This window comes from Gambusia affinis, linkage group LG23 (assembly GCF_019740435.1).
Source record: "Gambusia affinis linkage group LG23, SWU_Gaff_1.0, whole genome shotgun sequence".
Lineage (NCBI taxonomy): Eukaryota > Metazoa > Chordata > Actinopteri > Cyprinodontiformes > Poeciliidae > Gambusia > Gambusia affinis.
In genome coordinates, this window is record NC_057890.1 from 120,019 (window position 1) to 147,331 (window position 27,313).

A 27,313-nucleotide genomic window follows, 5' to 3' on the forward strand; every position below is an offset into this window, starting at 1 on the left:
CCCGGGCCGGGAATCGAACCCAGGACCTTCTTACTGCAAGGCAACAGTGCTACCAACTGAGCCACTGTGCAGCCCCAAGCATGTTTATATTACATTAAAAAATGTGTGCAAAGTAGAACTTCAGTTGTTGCACAAAGCATGTGATAGTACACTTAGTACAATTTAAATTGTAATTTTCTACAATTTAATTGCTATTAAAATACAGTAAGTACAAAATTAGTTGTTCCAAAATGACATATTTCAAGTTAACTAATCCTGAACTGGCTTGAAGTATATTGATTATTAGCCTGCCTTCAAGTAGATTATGCTAAAACTGAACATACTTAGTATATTTATTTTTCCTGCTGACTGTTTTTCTTTTTTCCCCCGTTTTTTACGACTGTATTTTCAGGTTATACCTCAATATTGCTTCCTGACTGATCTGATCTAAAAACAGCGTCAGCAACAGCAAAGTTGCAAAAATTACAGAACATCTGACTCTATCAACTTTTGAAGATTCTCTGCGCGTTCCTAGAGCTCTAAAGTGTGCGTGGGTATGTTGGAGCGCGCTTGTCGCGGGTACGCGCGCTCCAGTGGAGCTCTCAGCTAGACATGGCGGCGGATCCAAAGCCGGACTGGCTCTGCTGTCTTCAATCTTCTTGGAGTTATGGAGTGACTCGGGATGGACGCATATTCTTCATTAAGTAAATATGACCCAGACAATCGGGCATGTGTCATTTCCTTACTTGTCCTATTGTTGGCTTCATCGCCTCACATTTTTTTTCCTTCCACCAGCGAAGAAGCAAAGAGTACAACCTGGCTGCATCCTGTTACTGGAGAGGCTGTGATCACAGGCCACAGGAAAACTCCAGGTAAATCTCCCGGGGATGGCTTCATTTCCCTCTGCACGCGCGCATGATTGTCTCAGAGTTGTGTTGGAAAGAAAAAGGCGACAAGTTGCGCAAAGATCCGTGGAAGACGAAGGAAGGGTGAGGGGTGGGGGGTCTTTTCGCTGCAGCAGAGCAACAACCTCCTCTGCTAAACAAAACCACACGCACACACCCAAACACGCACGCACACACACACACACACACCCACACACACACACACACACTCAGACTCACACGGTTGGCTGCTTCCACCTGGACAGTTTGCGACAGACTTCTTAAAACTTCCGTCACGTAGCCATGGACATCGGTATGAGCCGATGTTTGGATCCGATCCCCGCAGTGACATTTAAGTCGCGGGCTGTTGAAGTCCCGCCGAAAGAGAGCCGATGAATCTGAAGCCTTTTCATAGATCTGCACATCTGATCGGTGTAAATCACGTCCTGACCAAGCCGTCACCGTTTCCCTCTAGTCCGATCACAATGTTTGCATCGTCAGCTCCACCTCCCCGTCCTCCCTCTCCTTCTGGGTCGTGTAGCACCATGAGGAATGAAGGTGTTGAACCTTCAGAGGGACGGATGGCTTTATAATGATGCACAAGCCCAATATGAGGTCCAGAAGCTACATCGTTATGAGATGAGCTCCAGCACTCATGTTCCTTCTGTCCTATGTGGCTTTGTGTCCTCAGATTTACCAACAGGATGGGAGGAAGGATACACATTTGAGGGCGCTCGCTGCTTCATCAAGTGAGTAGGAATGTCTGTTGATGAGAGGAGACTCTGGTCCTCCAGCATGTCTCCTCTCTGCTCCATGCCTGATCAGGAACATGGCACAGGGGTCACAGGAGACAGGAAGGGTAAACAGAGGTGGGCACTTCTGCTCATCAAGGCCTGTGTCCTGCATGTTTGAAATGTTTCCCTGCTTCAACACATCTGATGTAAATAAATTTCATTTTCAGGCTTTTACAGACCATCGAGATAGAGACAAGCTGAATAGATCGTTGCACCCTGTAAACATATTTCTACCCCTTTAACTTTTCAGCATCTGATCATGATACAGCCATTCAGCTCAATGGATTTTGTGGGATTTTATTTGACCAAAAAACTGAAAGTCTGCCATATTTATGAAGGGGAAGGAAATGATCCATGATTTGGTTCTCATTAATCTTGGTTTTATTAATTTATTTTACCAAAAGACTTGAGAATGAGGTAAAGGTTCCAACAGGACAGAGACCAAAACATGCAGCCAGATCTGCAATGGACTGGATTAAATCAGGGGACTTGATTTAATCCAACCCGGTTCAACTAGATCTGCTGTCCTGCCGGTTTTGAATGCATCCCTGATCCCACACAGCTGAATCAAATGATTGAATTACAAGTTTGGCATAGGTCTGGTAGAGAGCCATTTATTCCATTCAGTTGTGTTGGAACAGGGTTCCATCCAAAACCTGCAGGACAGTAGATCTAGAGGAACAGGACTGGAGACCCCTGGTTTAGATCAAAGCATATTTATGTGTTAGAATGGGCTAGTCAAAGTAATGGCCTAAATCCAATGTGGAATATGTAGAAAAATTTCAGCCAAGTTTGATCTATAATACAAAGTTAGGTTCATTGACTGGTATGCACAGCCAGTAGCTGTTGACGTTTGAATTAATTCGTCACAAGCCGATGATCCCACCTCTGTTCTTCCCTCTCCAGATATCCAGTATTCAGGAATCATTTTCAGAAGTTGTGCTGCTCTTCTTAACAGCCTTTTCTTGTTTTAGTGCTGAATGTGTGTGTTGGCCCTCTAAGCTCATTGTGTACATGAATATTCTGTGGACCTGTCTGACAACAAAAAAGCCCTGCAGCTTTCAGCGCCGTACACACCCTGAGCTGTTCTACACACGTTCTGAAAGCTGGTACTTTGATTTGTTCTTCCCACTTTCCCACTTTATTTTGCTCCTGTTTCTTGTGTTGTCTGTGGCCGTTTCTCAGAGCAGCAGCTGACACATACGCTCTGCTAATATAGCCACTCTATAAATAACCTCAAACCACCGCTGCTTCCAATGTATGAACGCTGCCTTCCTTGCTTATGTGCTGTGGTCCATTTTAAGGGTGAAAACATGGACATGCATGTAAAGACACTGTCCCTGGACAATTCTGCAAAGACATAGTGGCTTCTATGAGTCACAAGCTAGAACTAAGGATGAAGCAGTCCTCTTATAGTGGGAGGCCTGATGGAATACAGGCCAGTTAAAAACAAAGAATTGAGGACAGTGGAGGAGCACAGCCAAAGATCTGCTGTTGCTCTCACCTGACATCTATTCCCTTTATTAGCAAAAATATTGGAAAGAAACTTCTATACTATAAACTTATGTTTTTTTTTTAAACCTGCACCAAGAACCATTTAAGGAAATGAAATTAAAACATGCGACATAAAAACAAATGACATTAAAACATCTGGAGAAGACACTGACTGCAACTTATTCTTCATGAAATGTAAACCAAAAATGGAATGGTGTCAGATTTTAGTGGTTGTAGGATTTCTTTTTTCTTTCTTAGGTAAAAGACCTGGACCCATTTCTCTTGCTAGGGATAGACAGGAGGTTTTGTTTTGGTTGCATTTACCCAGAATGCCCTGCATTATATTCCACTTTCTGCTTTTGGAGCGGTCTCCGGTCTGCTTAGCTTTTACATGTACATTCAAACCAGCACGGTCCACTTTTTTGGTCTTCATCAGAGTTTGAAATGGATTCACAAACAAACTGGACTTTGTAGGTAAACACACTGGAGTTGGATTAAAGCGGACTATAAAGGGCTGGTGTGAACACACCCTTAATTGCTACTGATGGGTGGTTGAAGGATTTTTGCAACACTTCAACTATCAGTCATCAGGTGCTAGGAGGGCTCTGACTTCCTCTGACCCAAACAAGTTTTCTTTATTCTGTAGATTCTCATCATATAAATGACCCAACAAAGAGAAATAATTCAGTAAAATGTATCATGATGAAAAATCCTGCACAGCTAATTGAAGTCAGCTTCAGTCATTTCACTGTAGTTTACAACACCATGAGATTATTTCACCGGGATTATTTAGTGTCAAAGTAATCGGATAACACACCACTAGGTAATGTCATTTATTACTTTCAAATAACTCTTTCCTTAGATGAATCTGTACTTACAATATAGAAAACATCTTTGTTTGAGGGTAATAAATATTCTAGCTGGTAGGAATTGAGTTTAAAGCACCTTGTGGGAGACTCCAGATACTAGAGGACCAAAACTATTAAGGAACAAACTGTTGAAGGGGAAATGAGCAACAAAATGAATGTTTAAACAGATTCTAAATATTGTGAGAATTCAAGTATATTCCTTAGTGATTTTTATCTCAATCAGCAATTCTATAGATTTCTTCCAAAATGATACCATTTGATGTTGGATGCATTTGGTGGACTGGATCCATTGACTAAATAAGCTACTTTATGGGCCATGAAATGAAAATTAAATGGAAGCTGCTGCTTTCTTTAACAACCAGATGGAAAAACCAACTCCCATAAACTCCACACAGTATCAGACGAAGAAGAAAATGAATTGGTAATGTTGGGAAAACAAAACATCCAAACAAACTAGAAACAGTCAAAAAATCCATTTAAACAAGTAACTGAAGCTGTATGCTTCGGTAACTGGTCCCAAACTTTAGACGTTTTTCATCTTTTTCTCTTTACTTGCTGCATTCCCCGTCTTGTTTTACTTCACCAACAGTAAGAGTCAAGTCATATTTCCAAAAAATATCACAGTATTTATTTTTCAAAGTTTTTTCTTCCATTTTAAAAGTTTGTATTGAAGCAGAAACTATCTTAGAAACCAAAGAACAATTTGTAATAAGTAAGATGTTAACAAATTTTCCAAAATTACTTACTTCAACGTTCTGAATGGCGACGCCGGGGGAAAAGCCTTTAACCTCACCCTGTCATGTTCGGTTCAATTTATTTTGCCCACATGCAGAACACTAAACAGGGGAGACGAAATCAGTGAAGGCAGTTTATTGGAAAACAAAGGATGGGTGGAATGGTCCTGAAACGGGAGGTGGTGAGTTCAGGACAATCGGAGAAGGGAATGTTAAGAGCAATAACAAATCAGTCTTACTTGTAGAGTGGGGAAACAGTCTGGGGATCTTTCTCAGGAGGTCCGAAGTTTGGATCTTGTTTGTGGTTCCAGATGGTCCGGTGTTTTGACAGAGGATAATCCGGGAAATGACGTGGAGGAGCGGTGGAGAGCGGACAGGTAGGCTCGGACGTGAAGGAGGACAGACCAGTAGCACGACTGCCTGCCAGAGGAAAACTGGAAACGCTGGAACAAAGGAAAGACAATGTGGATTTACTCAAAGATCTTTCAAAGAAGGAATCTCAGATCGCTCACGTCGGGGCTCAGCGCACCACGGAAGGCTAACACTCCAGTGTTGAAATATAGGTGGTGCGGCCCTCTTGTACTCCAGCACTGATGAGCTGATAGAGTGCCAGTGTGGAAGGTGGTGGCACACGTCTCCGGGAAAAGGTGGGTCAGGTGCCATCTAGGGGACGGAAGGTGAGTAACAAAAAGTGGAACAAAAACAGAACCCACAAAAACAGGAACAAAAACCCCGGTTCCTGACAGTACTCCCCCCCTCAACGGTCGCCACCTGGCGGCCGAGAAGAAAAAGAGGTAAGCGAGGAACAACAGTCCCTAATAAGGGAAGGATCTAAAATAAAGGAGCCGGGAACCCAGGAACGATCCTCTGGACCGTAGTCCTCCCAATCGACAAGGTATTCCCAGCCCCTACCTCGCCGACGGGAGTCCACGATCCGGCGGACAGTGTACGCAGGGTGACCATCGACCTCCCGGGCGGGAGGAGGGGGGTCGGCAGGAGGGCAAAGAGTACTAGTGTGGACAGGCTTTATCTGGGAAACATGGAAAGTGGGGTGAATGCGAAAAGACCCTGGGAGGCGGAGACAAACTGCAGACGAGCTTATAACGGATTCGACTTCAAAGGGGCCAATAAATCTGGGGGAGAGTTTTCTTGACATAGCCTTATGTCCCGGGTCGACAACCAAACTTTCTGACCCGGGGCGTAGGTAGGAGCTGGAATTCGTTTATGGTCAGCGAAGCATTTGTTTTGATTGGCTGTGTTACCGAGATTGTGGATGGTCGTTCTCCAGACTCTTTGGCAGCGGTGGATGTGATGACGGACAGAGGTTACGGCAATATTGTCCTCCTCAGAAGGGAGTAGAGGTGGTTGATAACCAAGAGAGGTTTCGAACGGGGACAAACCAGTAGTGACAGAAACATGACTATTGTGGGCATACTCCACCCAAGTGAGGAACTGACACCAGTCAGATGGATTGGCTGAGGTAAAACAGCGGAGGGTGGATTCAAGCTCCTGGTTCATTCTCTCAACTTGACCATTGGTCTGGGGATGGAAACTGGATGTTAACGAAACCTTAGCTTGTAGGGCCACACAAAAATTTTTCCAGACATTGTGATATAAACTGGGGCCCGCGGTCAGACAATATCTCAAGTGGGATGCCATGTAGGCGGAAAACATGTTTAATTAGGAGTTGGGCGGTCTGAAATGCTGTAGGCAGTTTGCGGAGGGGAACCAAATGGCAAGCCTTGGAAAACCGGTCTATAATGGTGAGTATGGTGGTCATACCTTTGGATGGGTTAGGGTTATCCACAGAAATCCACAGAAATGTGAGACAATGGGCGTCTAGGTATGGGGAGAGGTTGAAGGAGGCCAAACGGAGGTTGGTGGGACGATTTGTTCTTAGAACAGACTGTGCAGGCTAAAACATACTCCTTCACATCTCTGTGAACAGAGGACCACCAGAATTTGCGTTTAATAAGGGAAATAGTTCGACTGATACCTGGATGTCCTGAGAAGTGGGACGCGTGGATCCACTGAATGAAAAGGGCTCGGACGGAGGTTGGAACGTAAATCTTGTTTGGTGGGCAAGAGTCGGGGGGGTGGTTCGGTTTGTTGGGCCTGTTTGATGAGGTCCTCGATCTCCCATGTGACGGCTGCCACAGTGCAGCTGGGAGGAAGGATGGGGGCCGGTATCTCCTCTGCGTCGTCTGGAGCATGGAGGCGGGACAGAGCATCTGGCTTGACATTTCTGGTTCCTGGGCGGTAAGAAATAGAGAGATTAAACCGAGAAAAGAACAACGACCACCGAGACTGGCGGGGATTTAGCCTCTTGGCTGACTGTAGGTATGATACATTTTTATGATCGGTCCAAACCAGAACCGGATGTTCTGCCCCCTCTAACCAGTGTCGCCACTCCTCCAGGGCCAGCTTAATGGTCAACAGCTCCCGATCTCCCACATCATAATTACGCTCTGGCGGGGTCAATCGACGAGAGAAAAAGGCACAGGGGTGAGTCTTATTATCACAACTGGATACCTGGGACAGTACGGCCCCCACTCCGGTATCCGAGGCGTCGACCTCCACAATGAACTGCCTGGAGGGGTCAGGTTGGATTAGAACGGGAGCATTAGAGAAGAGGGTCTTGAGTTGACCGGAAGCAGTGTCTGCTTTTGGAGTCCAACTGAATGGGGTCTTGGTGGATGTTAGAGCAGTTAATGGTTGGGCAGTTTGGCTGTAGTTGCGGATGAACCGGCGGTAAAAGTTGGCAAACCCAAGGAAACGTTGCAATTGTTTCCGTGTCTCCGGAACCGGCCACTCCAACACTGCCCGAATCTTCTCTTCCGTTGGCCTTACCTGTCCGCCCTCTAGGATGAAACCAAGGAAGGAGACAGATGCTTTGTGAAATTCGCATTTCTCTGCTTTAACATAAAGTCTCTGTTTTCCAAGAGACGTTGAAGGACTAAACGGACATGACGTTTATGCTCTGCTGGGGACTTAGAATAAATTAGAATGTCATCCAGATTTATAGAAACAAATACATTTAGAAAGTCTCTTAACACATCATTGACCAGGGCTTGGAAATAAGCTGGGTCGTTGGACAACCCGAACGGCATGACCAAATATTCAAAATGGCCGATGGGAGTTTTGAACACAGTCTTCCACTCGTCTCCTTGACGAATGCGGAATAGGTGATACGCGTTACTCAGGTCTAGTTTGGAAAAAAATGGTTGCGTCATGAACTGGCTCAAATGTGGATGATAACAGAGGTAAGGGGTACTTGTTCTTTACTGTTATATTATTTAACCCTCTGTAATCTATACATGTTTGTAGCAAGCCATCCTTCTTTGCCACGAAGAAAAACTCCGCCCCTAGAGGAGAGGAGGACGGACGAATGAGGCCGGCAGCCAGAGAATCCCTAATGTATTTTTCCATAGTTTCCCTTTCCGGTCTGGAGATATTATACAGACGACTGGAGGGTAGTGGAGCACCGGGCAAAAGGTCTATGGCGCAATCGTAAGGACGATGAGGAGGTAATGAAAGGGCCTTTGACTTACTAAAAACTGGAGCCAAGTCGTGATATTCCGGCGGGATGGTAGACAGATCGGGAAGCTCCGCCTCTTGCAGTTCTGCCGGCAACAGACATGGGGGAATGGCAGAGTGGAGACAGGACGAATGACAAGTAGTGGACCAGGACTCGACATGTCCGTCTGACCAATTAATGTGAGGGTTGTGCCGTTTAAGCCAGTTGAAACCCAGGACTATGGGTGAGTTGACTGTGGGAAAAACAAAAAAAGATGCGAGTTCGCTGTGGTTGCCGGAAATTATTAATTGCAGGGTTTTTGTCCGGTGCGTTATTTATGGAAGAGTTTCACCATTAATGGCGGTGACACGTAGAGGGGATGGTTAAAGGTTCAGTTTCAATTGACATTTTTTGAACGAACGCTGAATCCATAAGAGTCTGTTCACACCCCGAATCAATAAGAACTGACAACGGAAGCCTCTGACCGTTGCTGATCAAGAAGGCCGGTCACAGAAAACAAGGAGATTTGTCCCTCATTGATTGGTCCACCAGTCCCCTCGCCTCTACTGGCGGACCTGGGGGTTTAACCGTACCGGACACTGGGCAAGGAAATGTCCCGGAGAACCACAGTATGGATTACAGGCGGGACGTAATCCGCTTGCGTCGTTCCTCCGGAGTGAGGCGAGTGCGGCCTACCTGCATACGTTCGGGGTCTGTGGGAGTCGGAGGAGGGGGGACCGAGGGAATAGAGACAGCAGCCGCGTAGGTCCTAGCCGGGGAACCTCTCCGGTTTCTTTCTCTAACCCGGGACCGGACCCTATTGTCAAGACGGACAGATAAATGTATTAGTTCCTCTAACGTTTCAGGCTTGTCTAAGGTTGCGAGCTTATCTTTGATAGAGTCACTCAGGGCGTGAAAATACGCACCTTTTAGAGCGGTGGCGTTCCAGTCAGATGCCGCGGCTCTTATTCTGAAATCGACAGCGCAATCTGCCACCGTACGCTGTCCCTGTTTTATTTTCCAAAGTTCGCGTGAATTGAATGATTTGTCCGCGTCCTGACTGAATACCTGCTTAAATTCCTTTAGGAAAGCGTCAAATGTGCACCCATAGTTTGGCGAGGACGAAAAATGGGCCTCCGCCCACTCTAATGCCCGACCTGACAATAGAGAGAGAACATAAGAGATTTTGGCACTGTCCTGGGTAAAACTCTGAGGTGAGTGATTAAATATGATAGAGCATTGTAATATGAAACCTCTGCACTTGCTCAGGTAACCGGAGAACCTCTCAGGAGTAAGAGGTCGGACCTCACCAAACACCGGCTGGGCTAACTGGACCGGATCTGGGGCTGATACAGGCTCTGGAGACGGGGAGCGAGGAACAGAGTTTTGAAGGAAATTAGTGAGCTCCGCTAGCCGTCGATTGGTTTCGGTTTGGCGGGTACTTAGCTCTCGCAAAGCGGTTTCGTGGGATTGAAGGAGAGTATGCTGCTCGGATAACGTTCTCCTGATAACATCCACTGGGCTGGTTTGTTGGCTGGAGTGTTCTGTCATGTTTGGTTCAATTTGTTTGGCCCACATGCAGAACACTAAACAGGGGAGACGAAATCAGTGAAGGCAGTTTATTGGAAAACAAAGGATGGGTGGAACGGTCCTGATCCGGGAGGTATTGGCTCAGGAAACAATCACCACACTAAAGAAGGATGGCAAGGGAGGTGGTGAGTTCAGGACAATCGGAGAACGGAATGTTAAGCGCAATAACGGATCAGTCTTACTTGTGGAGTGGGGAAACAGTCTGGGGATCTTTCTCAGGAGGTCCGAAGTTTGGATCTTGTTTGTGGTTCCAGATGGTCCGGTGTTTTGACAGAGGATAATCCGAGAAACGACGTGGAGGAGCGGTGGAGAGCGGACAGGTAGGCTCGGACGTGAAGGACGACAGACCAGTAGCACGACTGCCTGCCGGAGGAAAACTGGATACGCTGGAACAAAGGAAAGACAACATGGATTTACTCAAAGATCTTTCAAGGAAGGAATCTCAGATCGCTCACGTCGGGGCTCAGAGCACCATGGAAGGCTAGCACTCCAGCGTTGAAATATAGGTGGTGCGGTATAGAGTGCCGGTGTGGAAGGTGGTGGCACACGTCTCCGGGAAAAGGTGGGTCAGGTGCCATCTAGTGGACGGAAGGTGAGTAACAAAAAGTGGAACAAAAACAGAACCCACAAAAACAGGAACAAAAACCCCGGTTCCTGACACACCCAGGTACTTTAGTGAGTGGGGTTGGGAGAATGCAGCTCCAGGGTAAAGTGCTTTGATTCATCAGTATTACCAGATAGTGGCATAAAAATTCAGTCAACCTTATAGAAGATTATGTTGTATGTTTCAATCTATGCTGATTATAAAGTCTGCATATCATATTGCCTTTCAGTAATCATTAGATTTAAATAGAGAAAATGGGCACATCGACTACCTGATGCAATAGTTCACACTACACGTAAGTTCACACCTACCTTTTCCCCTTACACAATCTTAGAACTTTGATCGTACTAAGATTGTCGCTTGTGATCATCCTGTAGTGTGTGGTGTGTTACGGTAGATCGTTGTGTCCACTCCAATCTAAATCAGGGGTTTTCCCCGACTGGGAGCTTAACGCAGCCTGTTGAATGTGACAGGTAGCCAATCAGAAAGCACAGATTCTTTCTGAGGGGAAATTACAGAGGGGAATCCCAAACAGCTGACACGGCGCAACCCGAAGTCCAGCGGACATCGGAGATGATATGTGGAAACAACAGTAATGGTTATAAAACATTTTGTGCAAAGAATATAGAAATGACGAAGGGAGGAGTTGGAGCGAAACCGCTACGTTGATGAACCCAGTAACTTTTCAGCTGTTCTTCGTTAACGTGACGTAAATAGGTTCTAATGATTTTCATTCAGTCAGGACGTTACGCTGACACTAGAGCCACATGCGTTGCAGGTAGATTGCAGTAAAGCATTGATTAATGCCTGGTTTTAAAATGAGTTCACTGAACTTGTAGCCATTATGTTGTGCCCACTGTTGGACACCACACGGCAGGATCGAACCGTTATACCTAGGATTTCTGTTGGCTAATGTGTGATCTCTGAGGTTTTGAAAATGGGCCGACAATCGGCCGACAGCTCTAAGATCGTGTAGTGTGTGCTGGGCATTAAACTGAGGAAATGAGGAAGGCAGGGTCAGTGGAGAGCAGCGGAGTTGAACCTTTTTTCATTTAGCGTCATCAACAGAAAGAGAAAAAGGCTGGAAGAGACGATAACGTCGATAATTAAAATGACGTCGATGGTTTAATTTATTGTACGATTAATTGATCTATTGTTTATCGACAGGCCTAGTTGTACCTGTGCTGCAGCAACGAAGACCTGCTGCTGGGTGTGTGTTAGAATAATGGCAGCAAAACACAAAGAACTTTGCTCAGCTTTTCCCCCAAGCTAACAGAGTAAGTTAGTCATGCTGTTGGATGTAGATAATGTTACCTAAATGACGACCAACCAATGCCAATATAACATTAAACTTGTTAACAAGTTTAGGCTACTAATTTGTTGTCTATGTTCGAAAGTGGGTAGTACTGGTTACATTCACTTGAGTAACTTTATGTGAAAAAAGGTACTTTATAAAATTAGTCTTGCTGCACTCTATTTTTTCTTTTAATTGAGTAATAATATTGCTACTCTTAGTTGATAGATTGGTTTTACATTTATAGAAATAAACTTCAGACATTGGAAACATTAGATTTTTGGATTTCTGTAAAGAATGAGCTAATTCTGCACATTGAGCGTAATTACTCAACATTTTATACATGTCACTATTTATATCCTTATTATTTATTTTGTAATAATAAACATGGTTATTTTATTTGAAAGCTCACATAAGGGTTTGTTTATATATTTATATTAAAAGCTTGCTTACTCTGCTCCCCCATTATCAGCCATTGCCCCCCCTGCTAAATTCCTCTGGATTTACCTTCCCCCTGCCAGGCTAATACATTTTAGCTTACTAGTTTTTGTTGGGGGGCCTTAATCAGCTGCTTAGTTCATTTATGCCTTGGATCACCTCTAAATGTGACCAGCATCACATGGTGTTTGAACGTCCACCGGCTGACTTATTTAGGATTTAACAGAAGCACAGAAAATGTCATATTTACGGTATTTTAATTAGATTTTGTTTTCTTTAATTTTTCTCAAAGGTCCACTGTGGCGCTTCCTTGAACAAGCCATGGAATAGATATGTGGGTTAAACAAAACATGATCTTTACATTTAAAACACAAATGAATTCTCAGATATTGAGATTTCCACCCGATTGGTTCTAGCAGAAGCTAGCATTCAATGTTAGCTTGTGGTAAATAGTAAATCATGTTCATGCCAAATAATACCAAACACACAAGACATCATTTTGTATGTCTTGTGTGTTTATATATGTAAGTATGTACTTTGACAAATCCTGCCTTTTCCTGTTGGTAGTTTTTAGAAAAAACTCTTTCCTAAAATGATCTGCACCTATTAAACTTCAACTTTCTTTTGCAAGCAAAAATAAAATGAAACCACACAGCTCTGTTCTCTGTGACTGAGAGACAATGCATGGACTCATGCTCTGTGTTACAGTTGACAGCAAAATATTTCCCTTTTCCAGCAGCCATTGTGGGTGGAGTGGGTGGAGCTCCACTTGGGTTGCCCAGTGAGGGGCTGGACTGTGAAGTAAAAAATTGTGACCAAGAATTTAGAGGTTTTTGAAGCAGCAAAATATTTACTTGTTCCCAAAAAAAACAGCTGGAGTTTTTCTTTTTTCTTTTTGCTCTTGCACTGTTTCTAGAAGATGGAGATGCCCGAATGTAAGTACAGAAACATGCAACAAGTGAATTTTGCGTTATAGTGGACCCTTAAGACTATAGCTGCAGTACTGTTAACAAGTAATAGTTTTACATTTTTCAATACAAAAACACGGTGGTCCACTGGTGGACGACTGGGCCTAGCAAGTTTTCTGGGGAAACATGAACATGGATAATATATTGTCCTATAGAGTTATGTGTGATTTGTGTACAAAACTACAGTTTTGGCTGTAGAGCAGAGATAAGCAACACCCTGGATATTAGCTTCTGTGGTAGTGCTAAGCCGCTTTCTCCTGTGCATATTATTGCATGTTATAGTTTATCTGTGTTTCAATTATTAACGTTCAATTCAAATTCAATTTAAAAATAGTTTTGACCATAATCAAGACCAGAACCTTTTAATCTCTGACCTTCGCTAACATCACAATTTGAGCTGCATGAACTAAATTGAATCCTAACATGGCGTGATATTTCCACAAAGAGCTCCTTGTTATGGCTGGAATGTCTGACTGGTTGAATATTTTTGCAGCATGCCTCATGATCTCCTTGGTCTTGTGTGAAGAATGCATTTTGCTTCCAGTTAAGCAAATTTCCAGCAAACGTTAAAAATGATGTGTTTTTTTTTAAATGTCCCCCATATTTGTTTTTATGAACTGGTTAGGGGTAATCATCCAGAACACAATCATCTCCTTATTACATAGTTTTTAAAACTTTTCCAATATACATAGTGCTTTTTGGAGTAATTTGTGCGTTGTTATTTTGTTTCTGCATATTTTGTATGTGTGGTACAGCTGGTACAGGTAGTTCACTTTGTGTAGCTCTTTAAACTATTATGACAATATAAAAAATTGTTTTTAAGATTTGTGCAAATTTGTAAAAATAGGAAACCCAAGAGCTCACATAATGCTTTGCTGATCCGTCTTTGGCAGTAACTCCCAGCTCTCTTCAGTCTCTCCTGATTTCTCAGTTGAGACGGCCGAGCGGCTCCAAGAGTCCAAACTCCTCCCACTGAGCTCAGTGACCAAGAATTGTTTTCACTTTGAAAACATTGAGTGAGGAAATTGCTTAATGCTGTCAGATCACCCACGTAAAGAAGGGGGACTCTGAGTATGAAAGATCTAATACTGTTGTTCACACTGTGAGGATGAATGACAGACTTGGAATGTCATCAGACGGCTCTGATACTGATGCTCTGTTCCTCTTGGAAAACTTCCAGACATTTAACTAAATACTAAAGCTTTCAAAACTGAATAAATAATTTGGTACATAACAGAAAGGGGCCGACGCCATAACACTCACATGTATGCTTTTTATTATTCTTGTGTGGCAGTATGGCAGAAGTAGAACATTACTGTGAAATGGATGAAAAGCTGGTTTCTCAAAGTGTGGCAACCAGATGCATCCAGTCCCCTTTACATTAACACCCTACTTAAAACCCACTGCAAAAGATTGGATTCAGAAGTCAACCAGGGGAATCTAGAGCTGAATCCCTGCTGTTCTTTTTCTGGCCATGGAAGTTTAAGAAAACATTAGAGGAACCCAACATTTATTGTCATGAAATACAAAGCTGATAGAGACTAACACTGTTAGTCTCTAAGCCAAAAATAATCAGTATATTATTTGAAGATACTCATAGCATACTTGGAGAAGATGCATTTTTAATATTCATTTGAAAAAGCAAAAGCAGTGTGAAAAGGTATTTTGCTTTTGAGCTGCAACAGACTGCAGCAGTGATCCTCCTGGGCAGCGCCACCTAATGGTGATTAGATATCAGATATTACTGATATAATGCCATGTTAAAAATATTTGCAAGTAGTTTGAAATGTTATCATTCTGACCACCCTGGTAGACATGCACCACTAAAGAGCTGCATCTGTAGCTGCAGAGGAAGCTGATTCTACTCAGCATTGACTGATCTGAAAACTTATATACATCATGTTTAATGATTTTTCTCTGTGATTTGTTTTGCAAATCATTTATGGGTTTTCTTCTACTTCACACTGAACATGAATTCCCAATAAAAGGGCCTGAAGTTTGCAGTTGTGACAAACTAAACAGATTTGTGAGCAGCTTAGTTTATAGATGTGACAAAATGTGGGGATATTGATGAGTGTGAACGTGTTTGTACCGCACTGTAAAAACAACAACAACAACAAAAAAATCCCATACTGCCTGTTTTCTGAGCCCAGGTCAGTTTCTGTCAGTCTCCTAATATTTCTTTGGCTCAAGATGTTTTAGAAGCTGCACAGCTGAGCTTCAGATTGGAGCTCTTTTACAGCCTGCACTCAATATGTCTGGATGTGGTCAACTTTACTGGTTCATATATGAATGACCAATGAAGAAGTGGGTTTGTTTTGACGTCTGCCACTGTTTCTGTGGAGACCCTCCCTGCTCAGTGGGAGGCAGAAGGCTCTCTGCTCTACTCCTCAAATATCAAATCCCTGCAGGATTCTGTCAGCTGCTTGTTCTCTGACATATCCGTCTGTGTCTCACCATGGCTTGTGTGTGTGTGTGCGCTTCTGTTTCCTGGCTGGAGTTGTTTGATGTTTGCTCCATGCTTCACTGAGTACTCCCTGAAGACTTTCCCAGCTCCCATGTCTAAGAATGTGTCTAATTGTGAAAGTGTTTTGGCTTACTTTTCACAAAAAGCAGTCCGATAAATCAGTGTGTGTGCCTTTCTGCAGTGTGCTTTCAGCTTGACCTGTCCTCTGAATTTGCTTCTGTTTGGTTTTTCTCAGTGATCATGGATTCCTGTGATGGATCAGAACTTTCACCTTGTTATTCTTACATTCTACCTCTCCAAGTGTCATTTGTCTCTCTCTTTGTGTGTGTTAGATTTCACAGTGGTCATTCTCATTTCTTCTGCTCTTCTTGATTAGTGACATTATGGATACTTGAGCTGAATGTGAATCACGTCCCAAACGTCTAGAATGCTGCACTCACTAATTTTTTGCATTAGAAGACCAGGTCCTGCAGCATGTCCTGGAATTTGTGCAGTTTCTCTGAGCATTGCATTACACACACACGCACACCTCCACACACAAACACACTCACACGCACGTACACACACACGTCCATGCACACACACGTTCCTCAGCCGATGCCTATGCAGAATGAGGCATCTGTTCATCTGAGACCTCCGCTATCTGGGTTTGGCTCCTTCACAAATTTTGGAATTTTTGACTTTCATACACAACAAAAAATGCTGCTAATCAAATGCAACAGGTTTAACAGGAGGAAAAAATGTTTTTCTTGCACACAGCCTGGAGAATCAGCTTCAGAATGACTCTGTAGGCATTCTGATCTATTTAAAGGCCATTGTTTTACAAGTTCAACTAATTAGGATAGTTGTCAATTGTCCTAGGAGGTGATGTCCAAAACAAGATGCTACAGATCTCAGTTAGCACATTAAGGGCCTGGGCCCTCATGTATAGGGCTGCATAGACATAAAAAATGTGCGGTACCATATTTTACGCACAAGTTGGTATGTGTTAAAATGAACGTGGTGTGAAAGTTTTTGGAAATATACACACATTTTTTACCCGCAACATAAAAAAATGTGCAGCAGCCACACAAACTTTTTCTGTGGACAATAGCAAACTACAAATCACCAAAACTCACTTAAATACACTGAAACATGACTCCATCGAACATGAGGCTTTTCTGGGTTGCACTGTGTACATAGCCTTAGCTTGCTGATAAAGGTTACATAAGCTAGGCTAATTTTGCTAGCTCAGCAGTAAAAATGACAGTAATTGTTACTAATTTAAGGGAATTGTATTATTTTTATATTATTATTGTTGTAATGCCTCCAGCATGATTGCTGACACCTTTTATAAGCCCTGACCTTATTGACCTTGGCATCCTGTGAGGTAAAAACTAAACAAACAAATCTCATTGAAAACTGCAAATATGAAATCAAAACAAAATATTTACAAACAACCAACACAGTGTCAACCAAAACAAACATTTATAAACAATTGCCACAATTTAGAAATTTGTTTATTAAATAATTTACACTCTCCTGACCCCACTAGGGACAAGGGTGTAAGAAAATGGATGGATGGATAATTTACACAATTCATATTGAATATTTTATTCATAGCAATTAATTGTAATTTACTGTCCGTTACAAAGTTCAAATGAAGAAATTGTCCTTTGTTGAGGTTAATAAAGGTCACTCTTACACAATGATGCAAATTGGATGTTGCAAATATTGGACTGGATTACTGTCAGGAATCTTGTGTATTAGTAGTGATCATAGTGAGTTTGACTCAGTGGAATTGAGAACCAAACGTTTGCCAGTGGCGTGACGTCAGACTTTGTCGTAGCCACACCCTACACTGGAAAGTATTGTTGCTTTGCAGCAAGTGAGACCAAGTTATCTGTCTTCTGACACAGGACCATGTTGTTTAGGTCAAGAAAGTCAGATGAAAACATTGTACTTCCTATTGTCAGGGGTTGTGGCTTAAGTGATATCTTGATTTAGCCATTTAGCCATTGTAGCGGACCAGTCCCTGAATGTTTGGTCTCTCACTGAGCTTTTGTGTATGCGATGTCGTATTGGTCAAAATGGGACTTGGCAGTTCAGAGCTCTAAGAAAACAATCCGGTGCATCTGTAGAGCAAAGGTTTGGACTAATTATATTTAAGGCAAAAGGTGAGTTAAAAAGGGGACAGGGTTACCATCGTTCTGTTTGTAATTTGATTTGAATATGTCGGACATGAAGCTGACCTTTGATCACCTGTGGAACAGTTAACAAGCTTGACTTGGTTGTCATTCGGCTTGGAGCATATAAAGATGAAAAAGGTGTTCAAAGCCTTACTGGGCCGTGGCGCTTCACTGTCTGCCAATCCACAGATAAATAAAACATCAATCACAGATGGAGGGAGGAATAAAATAAAAAAGGAATCAGGCTGCAAAACCTAGAAATGACACTGCAAAGGAAGGAGCAGGGAGTCACGTCTGTCCTGCAGCTTTGAGGGCTGCTTCATTGTGTTCATGCATGCATGTCTGCTGTTACACTTCGCAGGCACTCAGTTCCTAGGAAATCCATCACAGTATACATCTTAAGTGATCTACCTACCTGAAACACAACTCCATGTACACACTTTCAAACACAACACGCAATTGTTTCACAGAAAACTGTCTGGGAACTTTAATTCCACTGCTGTTCACTTCTAAAGGTCCTGCACAACATAGTGAAGGCTTAATTAGGAAATCAATTCTCTTTCAAAGCGGTGCTAAAAGTAGCCAGGGGAAAATGAGCTGTGGCATTTGTGGCAAAAACATCTCCAGATTCCAGGATAATCGGACTTTGTTCTCCTCACCTTTTCAGAAACACCTTGTTAACTCTTAGTCACAATTTGAAAATGAACAGTTGATGCTTGAAGTCATCAAGCCAGGACGTCATTTAATGTGATTTCAAACTGCAGTAGGTAACTTTTGTTTTTACATATTGGTTTTAACTGTCACTATGTCTTGACTGCATAATATGAGACAAATTATTTTGAAAAAAAAATAAAATAAAAAAATTAAATTAAGCTCTGCTGCCTCCCACTGGTCCTACTACCATTTATAAAAATACACCTGGTCAGAAACAACCAATCGGAACCAAGAGGGTCTTAGCGCTGTCAATCATTCTCCTGTATGTGCTGCACATAAATGGTAACGTTTTAACACAAACCACAGATATAGAAATGTAACATGGTTATTATGAATATAAATGCTGTTAAATTTGATTTTATGGTTTCAGCATAGAAACATTAAAACATTTTAATTACTACTAGTATGCACATTGTGATTGCAAGCAACACACGGCAACACATGGCAACACATGGTAACACATGGTAAGATCCACACCACACCACTAGTTTACTAGTTGTTTCACTTTAGTTTACTTTGTAGCCACTACTTCTTCTATATTTTAAACATCATGAGAATCTCTAACATACCATTAAAACCAGGAGTGTTTTTGCATCAATTGAATAGACACATCCTGTCACAACCAGGCAGCTGATCAGGTTTGGGGACAATACTTTTCAAACTTTAAGATCTGTTTTCTCCTTGGTCTTGTTTTCAGAATGACAATATTCAAACAACCACATAATCTTTATTTTTATTATTATTATTATTATTATTATTATTATTATTATTATTATTATTATTATTATTATTATTATTATTTCTAAGTATTTGACATCATTGGAATCCACACTTTAAGAATCTGTAAATAACTCAAAAGGCTGGTTCCTGGTTTTGTTGTGGCCAGGGACATATTTGACTTGCGGTCCTCCATTCGGCTGTAGTCACATGATGAAACTCTGATCCTACAATCTTTTACCTTTTTACTTCTGCTGTTGCCTAGCAACCAGTGAACTCTTCCTCTATACAATCCATTCAGATGGAAAAGCAGTGAGCACTGAATCATTTTGTGTATTAGACAGTTAAAATATACATAAGGTAGATTGGAACTAAAATCTGTAATTAACTTTTATATTTGGGAATATTTTGATTACTTTGGTAACTTTATGCTCATCTCCCATTTCATTTCCCTTTGGGATTAATAAAGTATTTTTGAATTTGAATTCATTTAAAAGATTAAGAACACACCAGGAGGCGTGGTGGAAGTCTTTTGTTTGTCAAATGTCCTGTCATGTTGGATTTGAGTTTTTTCACCCACATGCAGGTTCAAACATAAGGCCAGAAAGTCTTGATTCAATGATTTATTCACAATAAATATTGAATGTAATGTTATCCAGATAGACCCTCTGGGATCGGGAGCGGCTGACCGGCTCAGGTTCTGCTTGGAGAGGGGAGAGGTTAGTGAGAACTGGGTCGAGGGAATCTTGACAGGGGAATGGAGAGAATGGCTTACAGTTTGTCTGATGGAGGGTTGCTGAGGAAGGGGAAAGGATCCAGGAGGCGCAGAGGCTCTGAGAGAGTAGCAGGGACACAACAGGTGGTAGAGTCCTGGTGACAGAGAGCAGTCGCTGATGCGTGCTGGGATGGGCGTGGTTCCTGGCTTGATCCAGACAGCTTATCGAAATCTGAGAGATGGCAAAAACAGGATTAACTTGATCACTCATAGACATGACAATGACAAGAACTTGGGGTTGACTCTGACCAACAAGTGGGACCATCAAGTGATGAATAGCTGCTCCACCGCTTCTTAAGAATCCTGCAGCCGATTGCTGGAATCCGCTGCAGGTGCGCTGGCCTGCCAGAACTCTCCCACCAAGATCGTCTATCTGAGGAGCACTCACACCAACTTGAATCCTAACATGTCCAGTGTGACCATGTGAGCTTTTGGTAAAATGACCTATTGACCATTTCTTGTAGTTGAAACATTAGATTATGTCAGCTTCAGTTTTAATCTGAGTTGTAAGAGATTTTTAGATTTAATTTCATCCATATTTTTGCAAGAAATAAGCTACGTATATTTTTTCAAACAATCAAACAAGCCACTTGTTGCTGCTCACAGCCTTTCTTGGAAAATGTAGGTTTTGGAACTTCGATTCTGTGACAGTGACTAGATCAGTGCAAACCACTCTGTCTTCAAACGTGACAGATTCTCCTGAGTTTAGATGTGACACTGTCCATCATTGCTCTTGACCTTTGACCTTTCAATCAGGTGGGATATGTTTGTGGTTAAGTGAACATTTTGTCTTCAAAGTTGATGTGTTAGAAGGACGAGGAATGGACAGTGTAAGGATTTTGACTGGGTCAGAAACTTTGGCAAAATTGCAACTTGGTGGGTGATCATCTGCAATAGTGTGAGGTAAAAACATTGGTAAATCAGCCACAGGGTCATAGGTCACCAAGACTGATAAGTGCATGTCTGGTATGAAGGTTGGCCCGTGTGCTCCGATTAAACAGACGGGTTCCTGTGACTGAAGAAGTTGTCATTTTCAAAGAAAAGTGTCAGAATACACAGCAAACCATGCGCCCCTTTCAGATTTCAGGGTTGTTGATTATGGTGGTGAAATATTTATTTTAATCATGTAAGCAATGAATGTCAGCAGAAAAATAAAAGAATACAAAAATAAAAATGGGAAGGATAACCAAACATCAAAATTAAAACATTTATTCAGTTTGAAATGTAGGAAGAAGCTAATGCTTATTATATCATAATTCTATTTGACTCTGCCAGGATATTCATTATGTATTTCAGCCTTTAATGTATAATCCAGATACTTCCCACATTCTAAATATTTCTGCATATGATTTGTTCTCCTTGACACAATCTACCTCCCAAAAATGCATCTACACAATTAATCTGTAGTTATGCAGCAGCTACTGTCTCTGCAGGAGCTGTTTTAGAATGTAACATGTTTTATAAATACATTTGACCTTGACCAATATACGTTCTCATCAATGTTAGCCATCCAGCCATACATTGATTGTGAATAAAATAGAAATTTTTACTTTTTTTACTTCCATATAATCCATTATACACTGCACCTGGAAAGTATTACTGTATTGTATGTCTATTTTTATAACCTGTTAAGTGACTGAGATGCAAATTATCTTATGCTATAATCTGGTACAATGCATCAAATAGCGACATTTATGTATGAGCTGTACATTGTCCCTTTTCAAATAAAGTTTTATGTTGGATGGAAGGCGTCTGTCAGTCGTCTTCAGATCTCTTCAGAGATTTTCAGTCAGATTTCAGTCTGGACTCTGGCCTGGCCTTCCAGGATCTCCACATAGAGGTTCTGAAGCCTCTCCTTGGGTTCTGTAAATCTGGATGTTAACAATGGGTGAAAATTTTAAATATTAAATGGTCAACTGTGAAATCTCAAATGCCTATGGAATGTGTGTGTGTCTAACTAAAGTGTTGCTCACAATATCTTATGAAGCGACTGACCAGGGAATCTAATCAATTCACAGGGTTTCCTGAATCAATATTGAATTAGAAAAAAAAATTGCGATGTATTGATTAATAGATGTTCTTACTCACCCCTCCCTATGTTAACATGGAACTCGGTTTGTTGAGATGCTTTTGATTGAAATAGCTTTTGATTTTAGTACATGTGACCACTTAATGCTGCACATTCAAAGATTGACTGTTTGCAGTTCTTTATAATCCATAAAATGTTTAGAAAATCTGCTGTGCATAATAATTTGGAGCAGCGCATTTTGAGTTTTTTATTTTTGAAAACATAATCCTGTTCTCCTGGGGAGCTTTGTTCAGTAAAATTTGATTTATACTTGAAAATTATACTGACTATCATTTGCATTGACCATTTAAGAAAATCGGAGAAAATATTACTTGCATTATTGGAACATGGTATAAAACGGGTGGGCACTCCTGGTCCTGAAGGGTCGGTGTCCTGTAACTCTTAGAGTCTCTCTGGTCCAACAACCTGAATCCAGCAGCTGAATCTCCTCCTCAGTGCAGTCAGGTTCTCCAGAGTTCTGCTAATGACCTCATTATTTGACTCAGGTGTGTTGAAGTAGAGACACATCTAAAAGTTGCAGGAGACCGGCCCTCCAGGACCAGGAGTTGCCCACCCCTGGTGTAAAGTATCAGTTATTATGATGATTATTTGATTAATCAGATAAAATAATTGACACATTCTGCAGATTTTCCATTTAACCATGTAGGCCTTTTTTATACAATATTAGAATACATTAAATAAGAAATAACCATTTTTTTTGTCTAAAATACAGTAACAACACTTCTTTGGTGCAAACTCTTGATCATTTTTATTGCAAACAAATCATGGTGAGCAAGGGCACTGGGTTTGGTTTTTCTAAAATGTAAGTTTTCATAAAAATCCCAAATACAAAGAAAAATGCATCAAAATTTCTATGTAGCATGCAATGGACAGATAAAATACAGTAATTTCTTTCTATGGTAGTTACATTTAGCAGGAAAATTAATGTGTAGTTGCAGCCATCTATAGGCAGGTGGTCAACTAAGCTGTCTGGAATCAAAAGTTCAGCGAGTTTGAACCAGAGGTCGAGAGACATTGTGCTGAAAATCTAAAAGTCAAACCTCTGACAATTGCAGACATCACAAAGTTGGATGCAGGACAAAGAGAGGTGATCTGCGCTGGTGGAGAGTATAAATCTTTTTATTTGTCAAATAGTTTAAATAGTTGAATAATTTTGCCTGTTTCATGCATAACGTTGACTGATAATTGTTGTATAAAGTCCTTGACTTTAAAGAGTTTTAGGAGATATTTGAGGTTTTCCTAGAATGTGTGCTTGTGTCTGAGCATTATTCATGGACCAGTGCTGTGCTTTACGAACAGAAAGAAGACATTTACATAACCTGAAGTGTGTTCCCACAGGTGGCACTACAAGGCAAACCAAAGAAAGTTGCACAACAGATTTCCGGTGAACTCCTTGCTTATCAGACGTGTTGGCATAACAACCAGCTGCCCTGGGGAATTGACAATAATTAATGAAATATAGAGTTGAGTTGTCTAGGTCTTAATGTTTAAAACTTACCTGTTTATTCAGAATCACAACTGAAGTTGAAAAATCTGTGCATGAGTCAGAGCATATATGCTCTTTATAATGCAACTTACAGACAAAATGTTTTTAACATCTATATTAGATGTGGGTATAAAGAACAGTGAAGTCCATGCAAGTGTCCAGATATTTTAATGGATACCAGCGTTTACATTGATGGAACTTAAACTTTAGCACTTAACCACATATTTCATCTCAGCAGTCTTCGTTAGGCATTAATATTGCGTAATGATTTGGTATGTTGTGCATTTCTATTGTTCATAGTAATCATGTAGGACTTCACTGTAACCACTGACCAGGACCTTTCGCTGTGTTTTCTCACTGTAAACACAAGTTTTCTTTGGGTTCTCTGAGTCCAAAACACACTTGTAAGGCTAATTAGCCTCTCTAAGCTGCTCTTGGGTGTGTGTCTGTGCATACAAGGCTGTTGTAGTGTTTCTGGAATGGCACTCATCCAGGGTGTCTGCGTCTGACCCATCGACTGCTGGAGATTTACACCCATCCTCATGGGTGCATGACTAATAGCTATGTGTAAAGATTTGTGTTTTGTCTACTTTCTGCTGCTTCCTTCTGAGATAGGATGTGTGGAAACTGTTAACTTTTTCTGGCACAATATCATGGTTGAATTAAGAGCAATTTTTAAGCTTTTTTAGTTGTCTAAGTAAGTGGATTTCTAATTTCTTTTAAAATTACAATATGTGCATAAGACTGTTTATTTTTTGTACTAAAATACATGCTACTAATAATTGATGAATGAATCGAGCCACTTACCTCTGTCTCCTTGATGTGAAGAGTCCCAGCAGAGCCAGATTGGGATGAAAAGGTTTTCTAGTGAGGCTACACAGGATCACAGTGATGACAAGAATATGAACCCAGTTTGTGTGAAAGCTGCCAAGCCTCTTTCACTGATGTCAACAATCAGGGTTTTACCAGCTGAGCTCAACCTGACACTCCACTTTATTGTGTGTGTGTTTGAAACAAACACAGAGGACAACATGAATAGGATTTGTGAGATTAACTAGTGCTCTGAAGTCAGCTGGGGGCTTATGTTCTGTTTATGATTATAGTATTAAAGCAAAATATGGCAGCAGAAATGGGCTTTTTGAAGGATAAAAAACTGTCTGTTATTTCTGAGGATTCTTCATTTGTAAAATTCTAATGTGATTGAGCATCATTTTGGGGTCAGAATTAAGTTGCATTAAAAGGCCCTTACAAAAAAATCCCATGAAAATCATGTGATCACATGTGGAAGTGTGTGAATCACATGTGATTTTACCACGAAACGTTCCAAAATCACACGTATTCATGTGCTTTTACATGTGATTCAGATCATTCACATGTAAAAATTTGTGTGAACCACATGTGATCACATGTGAAAGTCACATGTGATTTTCATGTGATTTTTTTGTAAGGAGGGGTATTATCTATTCTCCAGGCACACGTTCAACACATGTTACCTTCGCAGGGTTTCCAACACAAGTCTTGCTAAGCCCAGTGGTCAGATAGCCAGGGCCGCCCACTGACGGGCCACAGTTTTTGTTTGTTTTTTTTGTATTAAATAATACTACGTTGACAGGAAAGGTAAAATTATGACTTTGTAATTGCCTATTCGAAGACTTTGTTTATGTGATGATAATTGTATTAGTGTTTCATTTGATTTAAATGTTTGAAACATCAAAAATGATGAATTTGGCCCAAACAGAGGTCAGCATAACAGACTTCAACACATGTAGTAACAAAAGAACTCGAGCACAAAACTGACCATGTGAGGTCACAAGCACAAAACTTGCTTTACTAACAGAAAGGAAGTTTACTGACTGATTAGACCACTGCTGACACACAAGGGGTAAATAACAAACTGACATACAAACCTTAATTAACAAAGTCAAAGTAATACTATAAGTAATTTTTAAACACAACAAATAGTCAGCAATAGAACTCACTGCCAAAAGAGAAGATAAATTAAAGAAACTAGCAATTTTCCCCTTCCTCTGGTGAACAGATGGTGTCATGCCAGCCATATAAAAAGAACAAAGTGGCCTGATTGTTGCTGCCACTAGTCAGAAGGAACCGAGTGGGGGAGTCGGACAGTAGGGCTGCTCTGTGAGGTGAAGGCCGGCGTGGAGACTCCAGTCCTGAAGAGGAGCTGGGGAGAAAATCTGGTTTTTGGTGAGAGCAGCATTTAGGCAACCTGAATGGTTGCCATGGGCGATTATGGAATTTCTCAATCTTGCATGACAGAATCAAGGCAACACTCCAGGCATATTCCTAATGATGGAATAACTTTAGATCATGATATAAAGCTCAAAAAAGTTGATTTTCTATAATACCTCCTCTTTAAACGGGCAACCTTTGGATTTAGGTAATTTATTCAAAAGATATGCTCCAATACTCTCACATAAGTATTGAAAAGAAAAAGCCAGGGTCCTAAGGTACTACAGGGATTCAGCACAACCCAAATAAGTAGGCCTTAGTCCTCAACACGGCCGTTGCAGCTTTTTTTTTATACTTTATTTTTGATGAGATTGTTATACATGGCAAAACACAACACCAAAACAAAAAAGGAGAGAAAATAATAATAATAAATGAATAAATAATAACAAGAAAAAAAATCACAAGTACAGTGAACAGCAATCAGAACAGAGAGGTCACCAAGGGAGGGGGACAACGATACATCACAAAAATCGAAAACTGAAACAGACAGATTTTAGGTGAACAGGTTACAATGTATGTAAAGTTCCAGGAAGAGTCAAACAGGTGAGAGGTTCTTTGCAGAATTACCAAGTCCTGCCAAACGTACAGCACCAAACCCCAATTACCACTCTGAATAATGAATTAACAATAATTTATTTTTGAATTCCTATATATTAACCATTTTAACAAATGTTTTTGGATTTTGTGTTCCTGGAGTCTTATGGAGAAGGTGAGCATTTCCATTTCATGTATTTCTTCTACAGTGGCTGAGCAGTCGCACAATGTCGGTGGGCTCCCACTGAGCCAATTTCTTGTTATTGATTTCTCGGCCGTCGCAGCTTTGAGTACCGGCCTGATGATCTTTTCCGCATGTCTTCCCCCTCTTTCATTACCTACTTTTCTGTCTGACCACTCTCAAATAAAGGCCACTTGAACCAACAACACACATCACAGCAAGCTAATGTTATATAGTTCAGGTGTTTTACACCAGCCGGCACAAAGCTACAACTCAGACATAATGCTGACTATCACTGCACCGTTTCTCGGTTCATCATCACATGTTCTGTTACTTTCACTAAAAAGACATCATGATAACCAGACACGTTACACCCAAACATGGACAATTATGGAGGGGAAATATGTTCAGTGAGCAAATTCAGAGAAAGAAAGCTAGAGATTTATCATCAGGAGGAGGAGGAATAATGGAAGCGAAGAAAAGGGATTCTGGTTGGAAAGAAGAGCTTCTGGGTTTAGTGGTAAAAATGTGCCTCTGGAACAGCATGATAATGTTCTCCTCTGTCAGCTTAGTGCCAGCAGTCTCTCTCTCTCTTTCTCTCCTCTATCTCCTCTTGTCATCACTCTGTGAATCCCTCTCTCCATTGTAATCCATCCCTTTACACATATCTTATCCTCCTCCTCCATGCTCCTTTATGTCTGATTGCTGTAATGTATTCCTCTCAGGCTGGCTTCAGCGTGGGTGTTTGAGCACTGAGAGTAAGATCT

General features: G+C 41.4%; 1 protein-coding gene across 18 annotated transcripts in view; it reads left to right on the forward strand.

Annotated features, from left to right (window-relative positions):
- The first annotated feature begins 350 nt into the window (after positions 1-350).
- LOC122826053 (pleckstrin homology domain-containing family A member 5-like) overlaps positions 351-27,313 on the forward strand; it is a 142,848-nt gene continuing 115,885 nt past the window's right edge. For 4 of the 18 annotated variants that reach the window (XM_044107536.1, XM_044107535.1, XM_044107539.1 and 1 more), the window contains exons 1-3: positions 527-683; positions 775-851; positions 1,555-1,612. In XM_044107536.1, the coding sequence (XP_043963471.1) occupies positions 592-683; positions 775-851; positions 1,555-1,612 (227 nt within the window). In that variant the 5' untranslated portion in view covers positions 527-591. Of the gene's footprint in view, positions 684-774; positions 852-1,554; positions 1,613-2,563; positions 2,632-27,313 lie in introns of those variants that run through there. The other 14 variants (XR_006369729.1, XM_044107546.1, XM_044107548.1 and 11 more) reach the window with 9 other exon arrangements.